The sequence below is a fragment of the Danio aesculapii genome, chromosome 24, assembly GCF_903798145.1.
Source record: "Danio aesculapii chromosome 24, fDanAes4.1, whole genome shotgun sequence".
NCBI classification, from domain to species: domain Eukaryota; kingdom Metazoa; phylum Chordata; class Actinopteri; order Cypriniformes; family Danionidae; genus Danio; species Danio aesculapii.
The window spans coordinates 684,495-701,027 of NC_079458.1; the positions used below are offsets into that span (position 1 = coordinate 684,495).

Below are 16,533 nucleotides of genomic sequence, written 5' to 3' on the forward strand. Positions count from 1 at the left end.
TTGTATACCATCTCTATAAGTGTATTTGTTTTATTTAAGATCATTTATCATTAATATTTTTCTTTAGACCCGTAAAGCACTTCAGAATCTGACAGATTGATAGCTGTAGGCTCTAGATCAGTCATCTGAAGCGTTGTCATACAGTGTTATGCTGGAGTTCATCAATAGTCATGCATTTACTAACACACACTATATCTGAAGTGTTTGGAAGTCATTCGCGTTTTCCTCCTGTAGAAAAACGTCATAAGAACAATGCTTAGTGGCTCAATGTATGACTACAGTGTTTTTAAAAGTCTAAACACTTTATTGATATAGTGTACAACCAAGCACATGTGGTCAGAACACAAACGAGTCGCAGGTAATAAAGTATCAAGCGTTTCTCCCACAGTAAAGTCTGTCTGCCAGGTCTAAGCAAAGTTCCAGCAGGTGTCTGTAGCTCCGCTCACTCTCCGCCTCTTTGCCCTTGTTTGGTATCCCGCCGTGGGTGCGATGACGCGCGAACAAAATGGCGACGGTTGGCCGCGCCTACTTGTAGCTTCTTTTGCGCGCTTCAGAAACCTATGGGTGACGTCACGGATACTCCGTCCATATATTTTACAGTCTATGGTTTCAACCCTGGAGTGAGAACTAGTTTATGTCTGCTAATTATCATCTCCTTGGTTTTGTTAAAATGTCTCTCCAGTAAACTCCTTTTACACCAATTCTGAAGCAAATTCATATCACTATAGTGTAAGGTATCTCCTTCTGCTCCTGTTTTAGTTTAAACTCACACAAAACATTGCTCTGAGCTGTAATATTTTAATTAATCTTTAATAAACTGCCTGCCTAATTCAGTGCAATCTTCCAACACCTCCTCAACATCACAACTCTTCCATTGTCAGACACCATAACAGTGCGTTGTGCTCTGGCTATATATACTGTATGTATGGTTACGACCTGTGGCACATTCGTTAGAGAAAGTCAAGATTCACCTGGAAGCAATTTATAAATTTAGGATAGATTTAGAAAACAAAGTCTAATGGAAGTGAATAGAAATACGCTTGACATATTATGATAACTTGTTCAACTATTTTGCATGTAAAGACTTATGCCTTGAAATTACAGTATGCCGTTATAATGCATTTTGATCAACATGACAGGAAACATTTATTCATTTTCTTTCGACTTAGTCCCTTATTTATTAGGGGTCGCCACCGCGGAATGAACCGCCAACTATTCCAGCAAATGTTTTACGCAGCGGATGCCCTTCCAGCCGCATACCAGTACTAGGAAACACCCATACACTCTCGCATTCACACACACACACTCAAACACTACGGCCAGTTTAGTTCATCAATTCCCCTATAGCGCATGTGTTTGGACTGTGGAGGAAACCGGAGCAAACCCACGCCAACACGGGAAAAATATGCAAACTAATCCCGCTCACCTCTGTGACGATGTTATTGGCCAGTCCTTCAGTGACAGTGAAGTTGAATCCAGCATCACAGTCCCTCACGCCCGCCTGTGTGCCGTTAATGAAGACATACTGCCTGCACTCGGGCTGATCCTGCACCCGTCTGGAAGAGTTGGTCATCTTGAGAGCGGGTGCCGGGCCGGGCAGACGACAGCGGAAAGGAGAAGCCAGAGTCAGCAGCGGGTCGGACGACAGCAGGAAGGCCAGGAACAGATTTGGCAGGACGGAGAGAGCGATGAGCAGACGCTGCTTCTTACGGCCCAGAGCCAGAATCATCACCTCTCCTGTGGGTACACATGGGCCGGTGGGAGATTTAGGGATGCACAGATATGGAATTCGTCACTGATACTAATAACTGTTTAGATTTGGAGTTCGATAGACGATATACTATCGACGATATAATAAGTACTGAATATGTCATCTTTTTTCCTGGGAATAATATTTCTAAAGGAGCTGTTTACATGGAACTGAACCAGATTTTGGTAAAAACCCAAACAATACAAACATAAAAATAAATAAGATAATAATAAGAAATGACACAAGCAGCTTAAAAACCCCCTCTCATATGGAGAATGAAGCCTCATGCATTGCTCTGGTGCGAGTTTCTCACAGACTTCAACAGAGTGTCAAAATCTTGATGCTTCTGTGGGTCTCGTCTATCAAATCTGAGCTTTTATTTGTATTTTCTATTGGATTCAAGTCAGGTGACTGGTTGGGCCATTCTACAGCTTGATTATTTCTTTCTCTAAAAGCATCTGAGAGTTTCCTTGGCTGTTTTTGGATCATTTTCTTGCTGAAATGGTTTCATCTGCATCCTCCTGCTAATGAAGATGTTGGACTAAAGCAGCTGATACTCATTTACAGTGAGAAAGGGCAGAGGGTTGCTGAAGAACTACTGAGAGATTTCAGCTGCTGTCTGGGTTTCTCTGCCCTAATACACCTTCCTTTCTTCATGTGTTTAATACTTTTCCTTGCATCTTTTTATTTGATTACACAGAACTTCATCTGTAAACTAATTAGATTGGTTTTCTTTGCATATATGGGTTTCTTTAGTTGTTACCAACATCCGGGGAAATTTCAACTCAACGGCACCTTTATAAATATGTTTTCAGAGAGAAATGATGACGTGTTCAATACTTATTTTCCCCGCTGTGTTAGCCGGTAAATATAAATAGTAAATCTGAAAAGGCAAACACATGCAGTGAACTACTGATTTTTAAAGGCTTAACTTTAGAAATGTTCTGATCTGATCACCGAACTTCATTAATCAACTTTTTTTTCTTTGGCTATATTAAATCAAATTACTGCCAAACAACAAATGCATAAATAAAGCAACCAACGTGACTGATCATTAACCAAAATCAAAATACCAGTAAGATCCTACACAAAAGGTGTAACACAGCACGGACGTGAAGTGGTTCAAGCAGCGGAAATCGTACATAATTTATTAACATACTGATATCTCACTGATACTGATAATTAAGATATCAGCCTAAATTGATTATTACCTTGGATACAAATATCACGGTTTCACAGTATTGTGATTACTAGAATCAAAAATTCTACAATACGTTGTTTTTAAATGTCTGGGTAAAAAACAAACACTTTTCCCCATTGAACACAATATATATTATAATTTATATAAAATATATTTAAGAATTATATTTTATAAGAAACATTTCAAATATTTTGAAAAAGTAAACATGTCAGACTAATGCTGCGTTCACACCAGACGCGGAGGAAGCATCAAGCGCGAGTGATTTACAAGTCAAGTCAATGCAAAGATGTGAATAGACATCGTGCGGCGTGATTCGCGTGAATGACACGAATTGTGCGAATAGTGTGGCGGGAATTGAGCGTTTTGTACGTTTGACGTCCTTAACACACGAAAGGCTAGGGTTCGAAAATCGGAACTTCAGCGGACAATCGCGGAGCTTGCTTATGTGGGGGAGTGATTCTAACGTAGCGCCTGTTGTTGGTGTCCCGTGGGTAAATTCCTCCTGCCGACATAGACAACAGTTCATCAAACTGGGCTCGGCTAAGTCAGAAGCTGAAAGGATCCTGAAAGGATCTAGTGGACTCAGACAGGGCTCCAAACGAATCGACGCTGTTTTTCAGCCTCCATAAAGCACATAAACACAGTTATTTTCTCAATAAAATCCATGTTAGCCATTTAGCAACGAAGCTACAGTCACCGGGCAGACGGAATTCACTCATGACACGAATCCGCATCTGTTCTGAAGTGAATTTGACGCACGAATAATGTGGATTTTGACGTGCGAATGAAGCGAGTAAATGCAAAATGTTCACGCGTCTATTTACAATTTATCCGCACTTGCCGCGTCTGGTGTGAACACAGCCTTAATAATGAAAATAAATCATTGTCTTCTGCTGTCTTCATTAGCTTCAAATACACTGATTTCTTTACAACTTGATATCCAACTTTGGATATAAAGTAGAGCCACTGCACTGTTCAGCTCTACAGCATGCTGGGATGTTGGTGCATAAGCATGCATAAGGTTCTTTTCTGCAGGAGACACTGTTGCCCTGTTGTCATGGTGCCATACGTACCTGTGGGTGGCAGAGCGGGGGGCAGCGGCAGACTGGACGGGGCAGGAGACGAGGGCGTCGGGGAGGACGGCAAAGATGGAGGAGGTGGAGGACATGGAGACGGGGACGACAGCGGAGACGACATGATGGAGAGAAGAAAGAGAGAGAGAGAGAAAGATAGACTGTGTGTGTCTGTGTCTCTCGCTCTCTCTCTTCCTCACACTGAAGAACACGGACAACCTGCAAAAACACACAAACACATTGCTGGATCAGATGGATTAGTTATTCCTTGTGAGAGACTAGTTAAGACCTGTAAAAGACTAGTTATAATCTTTTAAAGACTAGAGATTAGTAATGCCCGGTGAGAGAATAGTCATGACCAGTGAGGGCCAGTGTCCTGCAAAGTTTAGTTCCAACTCCAGTCAGACACTCTTGGGCTAATCAAGCTCTCACTATACTTTCTAGAAACATCCTTGCAGGTGTGTTGAGGCAAGTTGGAGCTCAAATCTGCAGGACACCGGCCCTATAGGACCGAGTTTGGACACTACTGGACTAGAGAATAGTTATGTGCTGTGAGAGACTAGTTATGACCTGTAAGAGACTAGTAATGCCCTGTGAGAGACTAGTTATAGCCTGTAAGACTAGTTATGATCTGTGAGACACTAGTTATGCAAGAAACTAGTAATGTCCTGTGAAAGACTAGAGAGCCTAGTTATGATCAGTGAGAGACTAGATGTGCAAGAAACTAGTTATGACCTGCGAAAGACTAGTAATGTGCTTTGAGAAACTAGTAATAACCTCTTAGAGACTAGTTATGTGCTTTGAGAGACTAGTAATGGCCTGTCAGAGAATAGTTATGACCTGTGAAAGAGTAGTAATGCCCTGTCAGAGAATTTGACCAGAGAGTTATGACCAGTGAGAGATCAGAGAGACTAGTTTTAACTTGCGAGATACTAGTTATAACCTGTGAAGGACTAGACAGACTTGTTATAACCTGTGAGAGAGTAGAGAGACTAGTTCTGTGTTGTGACAGACTAGTTATAAGATGTGAGAGACTAGAAAGACTAGTTATGTTCTGTAAGAGACTAGACACTTGTTATGTGCTGAAACAGACTAGTTATAACATGTGAGAAACTAGAGACTAGCTATAACCTGTGAGACACTAGAGACACTAGTTATGTGCTGTGACAGAATAGTTTTAACATGTGAGACTAGAGAGACTAGTTATGTTCTATGAAAAACTAGAGACTTGTTATGTGCAGATGCAGACTAGTTATAACATGTGAGACTAGAGAGACTAATTATAACCAGTAAGAGACTAGATATTACATGTGAGAGACTAGAGACTAGTTATACATGTGAGAAACTAGAGAGACTAGTTATGTTCTCTGAAAGACTAGATACTTGTTATGTGCTGAAACAGACCAGTTATAACATGTGAGAGACTGGAGAGACTAGTTGTGTTCTGTGAGAGACTAGAGAAACTAGTTATAACTCGTGAGACACTAGAGAAACTAGTTGTGTGCTGTGACAGACTGGTTATAACATGTGAGAGATTAGAGAGACAAGTTGTGTTCTGTGAGAGACTAGAGACTTGTTATACCTGGTGAGAGAAAACAGAAAAACTAGTTATGACCTGTGACAGACTAGTTATGTTCTATGAGAGACAATTCATGTAACACATGTAGTAATGTAGTACTACTAATGTAAAAGACTGAGAGAAAAGGGGGTTGTAGCCTGGCCATCTAATAGTGATATACACTGTAAAACAATGGTATAACATTAGGCAGATAGATAGATAGATAGATAGATAGATAGATAGATAGATAGATAGATAGATAGATAGATAGATAGATAGATAGATAGATAGATAGATAGATAGATAGATAGATAGATAGATAGATAGATAGATAGATAGAAATGAAACGCACGAAATAATAAAATGAATGAGTAAAATAAACAATTCCTATTTATAAAGTGAAAAGGAATGAAGTCCAAACATATTAAAGTAGTGAACGGAGGAATGAAAGAACTGCAGGAATGTGAGTTACATAAGTGTGGAATTACAGAGAGAAGTGAAATACTGCTGTAATGAACTCAACACAAACACAGATCTGACCTGATCCGCAAGCAGATTTCAGTAACCATCCTGATAATAAAAACATTGGATTGTTGAATGATGAAGAATGAGGCTCACCTGCTCCTGCAGAACCAGATGAAGCTCTGCTCACATCAGATTTCCAGCACAAACACACACTGAAGATGAGGATGATGAAGATGCTGCTGATGCTCTGCTGTTTTCTCGGCCCGTTCTGCGCGTTCACGGTTTCTCCTCACAAACAAAAGCGCCTCTCGTTTTTGTGTTGATAATCAGTCTTCCGCTCGTCACACCGAACAGACGCGTTCACTGACGGTAAATAAAGCCACGGAGATGACGGTGACGGCCATGGACGGAAGCAGATCCCGGCACCGAGACGCGGACAGGGCGGAAAAACTGGCACGACTGGCGGCGAGCGCCAGAAAACATCGAGAACACTCGGAGAACTTCGGTAAGCTTCGAGAAGACGCAGCTGCAGTGCAGTGTCTCGGCCACCAGAGGGAGACATTCAGCGCTAAACAACACGAGTGCACTCAACAGTACATAACATACAGTAGACACTGCGTACAGCACTACATTTTTAATGGATGAAAAGAAAATGTCCAAAAAATTAAGTATTAAACAAAAAGTCTAATTTTGAGGAACATATTACAGTATATCTGTGTTCTGGATTACTAAAAATAAAATTTAATTTAACGATTTTAGACATCACAATCTAATTTTGTAAAGAAAGACTTTGTAATTATGTATCATTACATGATTTCTTAGAGTTTGTTAAAAATGAAAAATGTATATTACATTATAATATAAAAGATAGATTTGAATAAAAATTCAAGCCTAATGATAGTAATAATAGTTAACATTATTATAACATATACTACAATAGTGTATTAAACATTAAAGCAGCATCTAAAATGTAATATATATGTATGTATATATATATATATAAATGGTATAAATATTTAAAATAAATCGATTTGAATGAAATTTCAAGCCTGCGTAGTCATATTATTTGTATTATTTTTCCATAATAAAATATAAATGTAAATGTTATAAACGTTTTGCAGTAAAACTTTTATTCTAAAAGACAATTATAATACAAAATGAATTTTAATATATTGATCAGATATTAAATTAAATCTTAAGACCTTTGTTTAATATTTATTAATAATGTATTATATATTATATATTAATATAACATCTATATTATTTATAATGTATATTTAATAACGGTATACCAAAATTATAAATGTAAAAAATGATCTTTCATAAATTTTTTACAAAATCTTAAATGTCCAAAATGCTGTATTTGAATTTGACACATATTGACAGATGTATAACATATTTAATACATTTATAATAAATAATAATTATAAAAAATTATAATAAAAAAATATAACAAAATAATATAGATTGAATGTTATATATAATAAACAATAATTATAAATACTTATACTTCTTATATATGATTATACATAATTAATAAAGTCAAAAAATTTAAAAAGGTATAATTTAATGTTAATAATTAAATCTTAATGTCTAAAATGCTGTATTTGACTAATATATGTATTACATTTAAAACATACATAATTACATGAATAAGGAATAGAAAAATTATTATTTGATTAATAGATACTAATAAATATATAAATAAATAAATACTATGTGTTTATATTTATTATAAATAACAACAACAATAATAATAATATTAATAATACAATATTTATAATTACACAATTATATTTATATAATATACAATACTGATGATGATAACATTTATAATAATTACACAGTTGTATGTAAATAATAATAATATTAACAATTATTATTATTATTTTTATTATTATTATTATAATTACACAATTGTATTTATATAATATAATGATGACAATGATAATAATAATAATAATTGTGTTTATATTATATAATAATGACAATGATGATTATGATAATAATAATAATAATAATAGTAATAAACAATAATAATAATGATAATAATTGTATTTATATTATATAATAATGATAATAATAATAATAAACAACAATAATAATAGTATTTATTTTATATAGTAATAATAATAATAATAACAAACAATAAAAAATTGTATTTATATTATATAATGATGATGATAATAATAATAATAATAATAATAATAATAATAATAATAATAATAATAATTGTATTTATATTATACAATATTGATAATAATAATAATATTTTCAATTTAATGATGATAATACTACTACTACTACTACTACTACTACTACTAATAATAATAATAATACTAGTATTTATATTATATAATGATGACAATGATGATAATAATAAAAATTGTATATATATATATATATATATATAACACACAACAACAATAATAATAATAATAATAATAATAATAATAATAATAATAATAATAATAATTGTATTTATATTATATAATGATAATAATAATAAACAATAAACAACAACAACAATAATAATAATAGTATTTATATTATACAATAATGATAATAATAATATCAACAATAATAATAATAATAATAATGACAATAATAATAATAATAAACAACAATAATGATAATAATAATAACAACAACAACAACAACAACAACAACAACAACACCTTACATCTATATAGTGCAAAATGATAATAAAAATAATAATAATAATAAAAAAAAATAATAATAATAACAACAACAATAACAATAATGATAATAATAATAATAATAATAATAATAAAAATAATAATGATAATAATACAACAACAATACCTTACATCTATATAGTGCATAATGAGAATAATAATAATAATAATAATAATAATAATAATAATAATAATAACAATAATAATAATAATGATGATGATAATGATAATAATAATTATGATACTAATAATAACAACAATACCTTACATCTATATAGTGCATTTCTGGACACTGAAAGTGCTTTACATATTTTTGGGGGGGAACTCCTCATCCTCCTCCAGTGGACAATAAATACACTATTTAATAAATAATGAATTTAATGAAACATTATTAATAAAAACAGTCTAAAAAGCAGTGTTGTATTGCTGTGTTGGGTCAGGTGTGTGTGTGTTGCACCCGTCCTCCAGCACTGCATTGAGTAACAGAGGCTCAGTTTCCACACACACACACTCTTTCCTCACCCTGTGGCCAGATTTCAGGTCTGGGACCACAGATTACTCAAACACAAGCACACAGAGCAGAGCTTACAACACAAACATCAACAGTTGTGTGCATTAATGAAGACCCGTGTTATCAGACGCCCTCATCTGTGTGCCGCTAATATAGATAAAGCATCAGCATCAGCGCTGGCAGGGGAAACACAGCAATGCTATCACGCTAAAACACCCCAATACAGCCGTTTGCTGGAGGAAAGAGCACCGCGCCGTTGTGTTGAGCAATTACAATCAATGCACGAGCAGAAAACGACATTAGATCTGTGGATTAAACGCGGAAATCAGACACGCTGCAGAGATGAGTGTCAAAAACTGAAGATTAAACTGAGAAATCAGATGGAGAGAGGGTGAAAAACACATCCTGATAGGGTCAAGGAGAAATGTTTTGCATCAGAAGGTCAAATATTAAAAAACAAAACAAAAAACAAGGAAAAAACAAAGAAACAAGAGGCGTAAGGGACAAAAAGTGCTTGAAAAAAAAACTAAAACTAAAAAAATTACAGAATCAACAAGTTTTAATTAAAGTTTCAATGATTTATATTATAAGTTTAGTATAAAACAGATGAATAAATGAGCAAAACCTTGTTTAAAAATTGTTTAACACTGAAATCTGATGGAGAGAGGGTGGAAAACTGTGTAAATGGTGGATGTTTTGTGTTTAAAGGTCAAACATTGAAAAATAAACAGTTCAAAGTTGGGGCATTGGGCGGCATGGTGGCTCAGTGGTTAGCACTGTGGCCTCAAAGCAAGAAGGTCGATCGTTTAAGTCCCGGCTGGGCCAGTTGGCATTTCTGTGTGGAGTTTGCATTGTGTTGGCATGGGTTTCCCCCACAGTCCAAACACATGCGCTATAGGGGAATGGATCAACTAAATTAGCCGTAGTGTATGAGTGTGTGTGAATGAGTGTGTATGGGTGTTTACCTGTACTGGGTTGCAGCTGAAAGCGCATCCGCTGTGCCAAACATATGTCGGATAAGTTGGAGGTTCATTCCACTGTGGTGATGTCTGATAAGGGACTGAGCCGAAGGAAAATTAATGAATGAAACTGGGGCATAAGAGACAAATAAAGAGTGTTTGGGGACAAAATCCCTGTAAGAAATAGAATTTTAAATAATGTTTTGAGCAATTACAAGCAATGCAGGAGCAGAAAACGACATCAAATCTGGAGAATAAACACTGAAATCTGACGGAGAGAGGGTGGAAAACTGAACATGCTTATAGGGTGAGAGAGAAATAGTGGATGTGCTGGGTCAAAAGGTCAAATATTGGAGAAAAAAAAAACGAAGGAATTTTCAAACTAGGGACAAAAAGTGTTAAAAAGTAGTACTAAATTAAAAAATTAGCCAAAACAATGACATTTTCTATGAGATATATTCAAATTTTAATATATATCGAATAATAATATGATGAATAAATTAACCAAATATTGTTTAAAAATAGTTTTACACTGAAATCTGATGGAGAGAGAGTGAAAAACAGCAGATTTTGACAGGGTCAAGGAGAAATGGTGGATGTGCTGGGTCAAATGGTCAAAGATTTTAAAAAAAGTAATTTTCAAACTAAGACATCAGGGACAAAAAGTGCTTGAAAAAAACTAAAACAATTACAGAATAAACAAATTTTAAAATGAAAATTCACTGAGATATATTACATCTTTAGAATAAAACAAATAATTAAATTAAATAAGAGGAACAAACAAAACGTTGTTTAATAAATGTTTTACACTGAAATCTGATGTAGAGGGTGAAAAACTGGAAATGGTAGATGTTTTGGGTCAAAAGTCTAAGACTGAAAAAAAAAGGTTCAAACTGGGGCATGGGGTGGCACAGTGGCTCAGTGGTTAGCACTATGGCTTCACAAGAAGAAGGTTGCTGGTTCGAGTCCCAGCTGGGTCAGTTGGCATTTCTGTATGGAGTTTGCATGTTCTTCACGTGTTGGCGTGAGAGAACGTGCAAACTCCTGAAATCTGATGGAGAGAGTGTGAAAAAAACGGCACATTTTGATAGTGTCAAATAGCAATGGTGGAGGTTTGGGTCAAATGGTCAAAAATTTGGGTCAAACTTTTTTCAAACTGGGTCATAAGGGACAAAAAAAGAGACAAAGAGTCTTTATGAAAAAAACCTGTAAGAAATAAAATTTTTAACAAATTAAAGCATTAATAAATTAAAAGATAAGACAAACATTAAATTATTATCTACACACACACACACACACACACACACACACACACACACACACACACACACACACACACACACAAACACACACACACTAGTACAACATGAATAATTGTCAAATTAATAAAATAAAATATTGTTTAAAAATTAATTAAATGTTTTACCTAATATAGACTCAAATGTTAATAAATATCCAAGAAAGCATCGTCTGTGATCAATAAAAGCAAAAAAACACACAGTAAAATAAAATGAGTTTCTAGAAGTGTGTTGAATGGATGAGTTAATTAAAAAATTATTAAATCTGATTAAATTTGGTTAAATATACGTAAATATTTCAATGATTAAATACACAAAAAGCATCATCTGTGATCAATAAAAACAAAAACATGACCGAAAAAAATCATACATCATATTTTATTTACGTTGCATGTTTTAGCAGTGCTGAACATTATGAACATTCAGAGCCAATCAGAGACTTTAGATTAGTAATAAGATTATAATAATAATCAATATCCTACAGAGTCCCGATAATAATCACTTTTCCACCATATACAGCATGTTAAAAACACCATTTTATTTCTGAAATATTGAATTTTTACATACCAACCCCAGTCTCTGCTGCTTATAAAACTATTGATTAAAACTGGAACAAAAACTGAAACACATGAAAAACCTTCTATATTTGGATAACTTTCTATAGTTGAATAAATTTGACTTCAACAATATAGAAATTTACACATACATATACTGTGTGTGTGTGTGTGTGTATGTATATATATATATATATATATATATATACACAGTTAAAGTCAGAATTATTAGCCTCCCTGTTAATTTTTTCTCCAATTTCTGTTTAACAGAGAGCAGATTTATTCAACACATTTCTAATCATAATAGTTTTAATAACTCATCTCTAATAACTGATTTATTTTCTCTTTGTCATGATGACAGTAAATAATATTAGACTAGATATTCTTCAAGACACTTCTATACAGCTTAAAGTGACATTTAAAGGCTTAACTAGGTTAATTAGGTTAACTAGGTAGGTTAGGGTAATTAGGCAAGTTATTGTATAATGATGGTTTATTCTGTAGACTATCGAAAATAAATTATATCTTAAAGGAGCTAATAATATTGACCTTAAAATGGGCTTTAAAAAAATTTAACTGCTTTTATTCTAGCCGAAATAAAACAAATAAGACTTTCTCCAGAAGAAAAAATATTATCAGACATACTGTGAACATTTCCTGAATCTGTTCAACATCATTTAGGAAATATTTAAAAAGAAAAAAACATTCAAAGGGGGGCAAATAATTCTGACTTCAACTGTGTATATATATATATATATATATATATATATATATATATATATATATATATATATATATATATATATATATATATATATTCATTCCTTTTTCTTTTCGTTGGCTTAGTCCCTTTAATAATCAGGGGTCGCCACAGCTGAATGAACCACCAACTTATCCAGCATATGTTTTAGAGAGCGATTGCACTTCCAGCCGCAACCCAACATTGGGAAACACCCATACCAACACATACACTACAGCCAATTAAGTTGATCAATTCCCCTATAGCACGTGTTTGGACTGTGGGGGAAACCGGAGCACCCGGTGCACCCATCATGCTAATCACTGCGCCACCGTGACTCCCATATGTATGCATGTATATGTCAAATATTATTTACTGTCATCATGACAAAGAGAAAATAAATCAGTTATTAGAGATGAGTTATTAACACTATTATGATTAGAAATGTGTTGAAGAAATCTGCTCTCCGTTAAACAGAAATTAGGGAAAAAAAATAAACGGGGGGCTAATAATTCTGACTTCAGCTGTGTATTTATATATCTTAATATCTTAAGGGGTACTAATGATATTGACGTTAAAATAGTTTTGTTTTTTTTAACTGCTTTTATTCATCTGAACAAAAGAAACGAATTAGGAAAACTGTTATGGGGAATACTGTGATAATTTCCTCGCTCTGTTGAACAACATTTGGGAAATATCTGAAATCAAAATCTGACAAGATGGCTCCTAATGTTTGTGGCTCACAGTACTGTGCAGCCCTAATGTTGATCTGAAGAAACAAAAGCAGCAGATCATGCTGGATATGCCATGCTCTAACTTAAAAAACTAAACAACATAGTAATAAATGTTGATCTGAACATAAACCTGTGTGTTCCTCAGGTGTGTTCCTCAGGTGTGTTCTTCAGGTGTGCTCTTCAGGTGTGCTCTTCAGGTGTGCTCTTCAGGTGTGCTCTCAGCAGTGTTCTTCAGGTGTGTGTCCTTCAGGTGGGTGTCCTTCAGGTGTGTGTTCTCAGCAGTGTTCCTCAGGTGTTTCCGGCAGGTGTGTGTTCTTCAGGTTTGTGTTCTTCAGGTGTGCTCTCAGCAGTGTTCCTCAGGTGTGTGTTCTTCAGGTTTGTGTTCTTAGCAGAGTTCCTCAGGTGTAAACTTCAGCAGTGCTCCTCAGGTGTGTGTTCTTCAGGTGTGTGTTCTCAGCGGTGTTCCTCAGGTGTTTCCGGCAGGTGTGTGTTCTTCAGGTATGATATTTAGCAGTGTTCCTCAGGTGTGTGTTTCAGATGAGTTCTTCAGGTGTGTGTTCTCAGCAGTGTTCCTCAGGTGTTTTCCTCAGGTGTGTGTTTCAGATGAGTTCTTCAGGTGTGTGTTCCTCAGGTGTGTTCCTCAGGTGTTTCTGGCAGGTGTGTGTTCACCAGGTGTGTGTTCTCAGCAGTGTTCCTCAGGTGTGTGTTTCAGATGAGTTCTTCAGGTGTGTGTTCTCAGCAGTGTTCCTCAGGTGTTTTCATCAGGTGTGTTTCAGATGAGTTCTTAAGGTGTGTGTTCCTCAGGTGTGTTCCTCAGGTGTTTCTGGCAGGTGTGTGTTCACCAGGTGTGTGTTCTCAGCAGTGTTCCTCAGGTGTGTGTTCTCAGCAGTGTTCCTCAGGTGTTTTCCTCAGGTGTGTGTTTCAGATGAGTTCCTTAGGTGTGTGTTCCTCAGGTGTGTTCCTCAGGTGTTTCTGGCAGGTGTGTGTTCACCAGGTGTGTTTCTCAGGTATGATCTTCAGCAGTGTTCCTCAGGTGTGTGTTTTAGATGAGTTCTTCAGGTGTGTGTTCTCAGCAGTGTTCCTCAGGTGTTTTCTACAGGTGTGTGTTCTTCAGGCATATTCAGGTGTGTGCTCCTCAGGTATGATCTTCAGCAGTGTTCCTCAGGTGTGTGTTTTAGATGAGTTCTTCAGGTGTGTGTTCTCAGCAGTGTTCCTCAGGTGTTTTCTACAGGTGTGTGTTCTTCAGGCATATTCAGGTGTGTGCTCCTCAGGTATGATCTTCAGCAGTGTTCCTCAGGTGTGTGTTTTAGATGAGTTCTTCAGGTGTGTGTTCTCAGCAGTGTTCCTCAGGTGTGTGGTTTAGAAGAGTTCTTCAGGTGTGTGTTCTCAGCAGTGTTCCTCAGGTGTGTGGTTTAGATGAGTTCTTCAGGTGTGTGTTCTCAGCAGTGTTCCTCAGGTGTGTCCTGCAGGTGGCGCTGGGACAGGTAATGCCGGAGAGCCTCCACCTCATGCAGCAGCCGCTGGATGTGCACCTGCAGCCGGTGGTTCTCGTCTTGCAGCTGCAGCGCCCTCTGCTGGGTCATCTGGATGCGGCGGCGAGCTTTATCTCGACTCTTCCTCACGGCGATGTTGTTTCTCTCGCGCCGCTGCCTGTACTCAGCGCTGTCTTTACTCACACCTCGCTTCTGTGCGCACAGACGGAGTGCAGACGCTGGCGGAGGCTCCAGAAACTGAGTAAAATCCTTAGCAAAGAGAAACAGGAACTGAGGTTAATTAAAGCTTTCTATTGAACAATATATCATTTGAGCATGGACATCGTAATGTGTGCATCTGCAATAGCCAGATCAGATTATTTATTAAAGATTAAAAGATAAAGATAATATCAACATGTATAGTTTATTTAATTATTTATACAATGACGACCACGTTATTTTACATTTGATTGTTCAATTTCTGTACTTGAATAGTGTTAGACTTCCCAGTAAACCATAAAGGACGGTTTATCTACAGTTTTTTTTTTTATTGCATGCATTTTTTAACTACATTGTTTTGGTGTAAATGCTGTTGTTAAATCTGTTGTTTACATCTCAGAAGAAAAGTCAGCATTATGAGATATAAACTTTAGATTTTCCAATCCCGTCTACTAAAACTCCATTAAAAAACTCAAATCTAAAGTCCCAAACTGAACATAAATAACTATTGTTAAGCCAAAAAGCAATAGGTCATTGATACTGTCGTGGTGAGATTTCAGTACAGTGACCTTTTCTCAGGCAAGAAAGGTGAAGTATTTCACACACAAATCCCTTTAAAGCAAACGTCTTTCTGTTGGTCAATGTGGGCGATTGCTTGTGAAATGCATGTTGTGAAAATCCAAGTCACATGGATTCACCAATAAACAGTCAATTCACCACAAAAACATCAACATAAATGATCCAATCCAAATGCATCCAACATACAAAGAGTGTATTCACTGGACTGTTCATTTTATACACTCTAGAGTTTAATGAAGCATATTCACAGCAAATATTTCTCACACTTATTCCACATTAATTTATCTAGTCAATTTATTTAGCAGTTTATAATTTACTATTATTAACTATCCTTGTTCACATTCAAAACTATTTCATATTTAGAAAAAATACTTAATTGTCTAAACTGATGAAATTCTATAGGTGATGAGAATAATATGAACTATTTTTCTCTAGAACTATTTCATAGTTATTTTACGTGTTTTCTCAGACATCAATAACAGTTCAATAATGTCAATAATGTGTGTGTGTGTGTGTGTGTGTGTGTGTGTGTGTGTGTGTGTGTGTGTGTGTATAGTACCATTACATTTATAAATGAACATTAGATGAATACTACATAATTTATAGCTGATGTTAACTTCTATAATTATGCACTTCTAATGAAATCATTGTCTGAGATGATATAAAATGGCTGTTATTTACTATATAACCATTTACTACAATTACATTTCACTTTCACATTT

At 35.4% G+C, this 16,533-nt stretch overlaps 2 protein-coding genes across 2 annotated transcripts in view; both read right to left on the reverse strand.

Annotated features, from left to right (window-relative positions):
* The window catches only part of slc22a17 (solute carrier family 22 member 17), a 36,397-nt gene extending 29,849 nt beyond the window's left edge, over positions 1-6,548 (reverse strand). Inside the window, exons 1-3 of the mRNA XM_056450666.1 lie at positions 6,201-6,548; positions 4,025-4,243; positions 1,427-1,737 (exon numbers count right to left, since the gene is read on the reverse strand). Of these exons, the coding sequence (XP_056306641.1) occupies positions 1,427-1,737; positions 4,025-4,148 (435 nt within the window). The 5' untranslated portion in view covers positions 4,149-4,243; positions 6,201-6,548. The remainder of the gene's footprint in view (positions 1-1,426; positions 1,738-4,024; positions 4,244-6,200) is intronic.
* A 6,350-nt stretch (positions 6,549-12,898) lies between these two features.
* The window catches only part of cebp1 (CCAAT/enhancer binding protein (C/EBP) 1), an 11,029-nt gene continuing 7,394 nt past the window's right edge, over positions 12,899-16,533 (reverse strand). Inside the window, exon 3 of the mRNA XM_056450761.1 lies at positions 12,899-15,283. Within this exon, the coding sequence (XP_056306736.1) occupies positions 14,981-15,283 (303 nt within the window). The 3' untranslated portion in view covers positions 12,899-14,980. The remainder of the gene's footprint in view (positions 15,284-16,533) is intronic.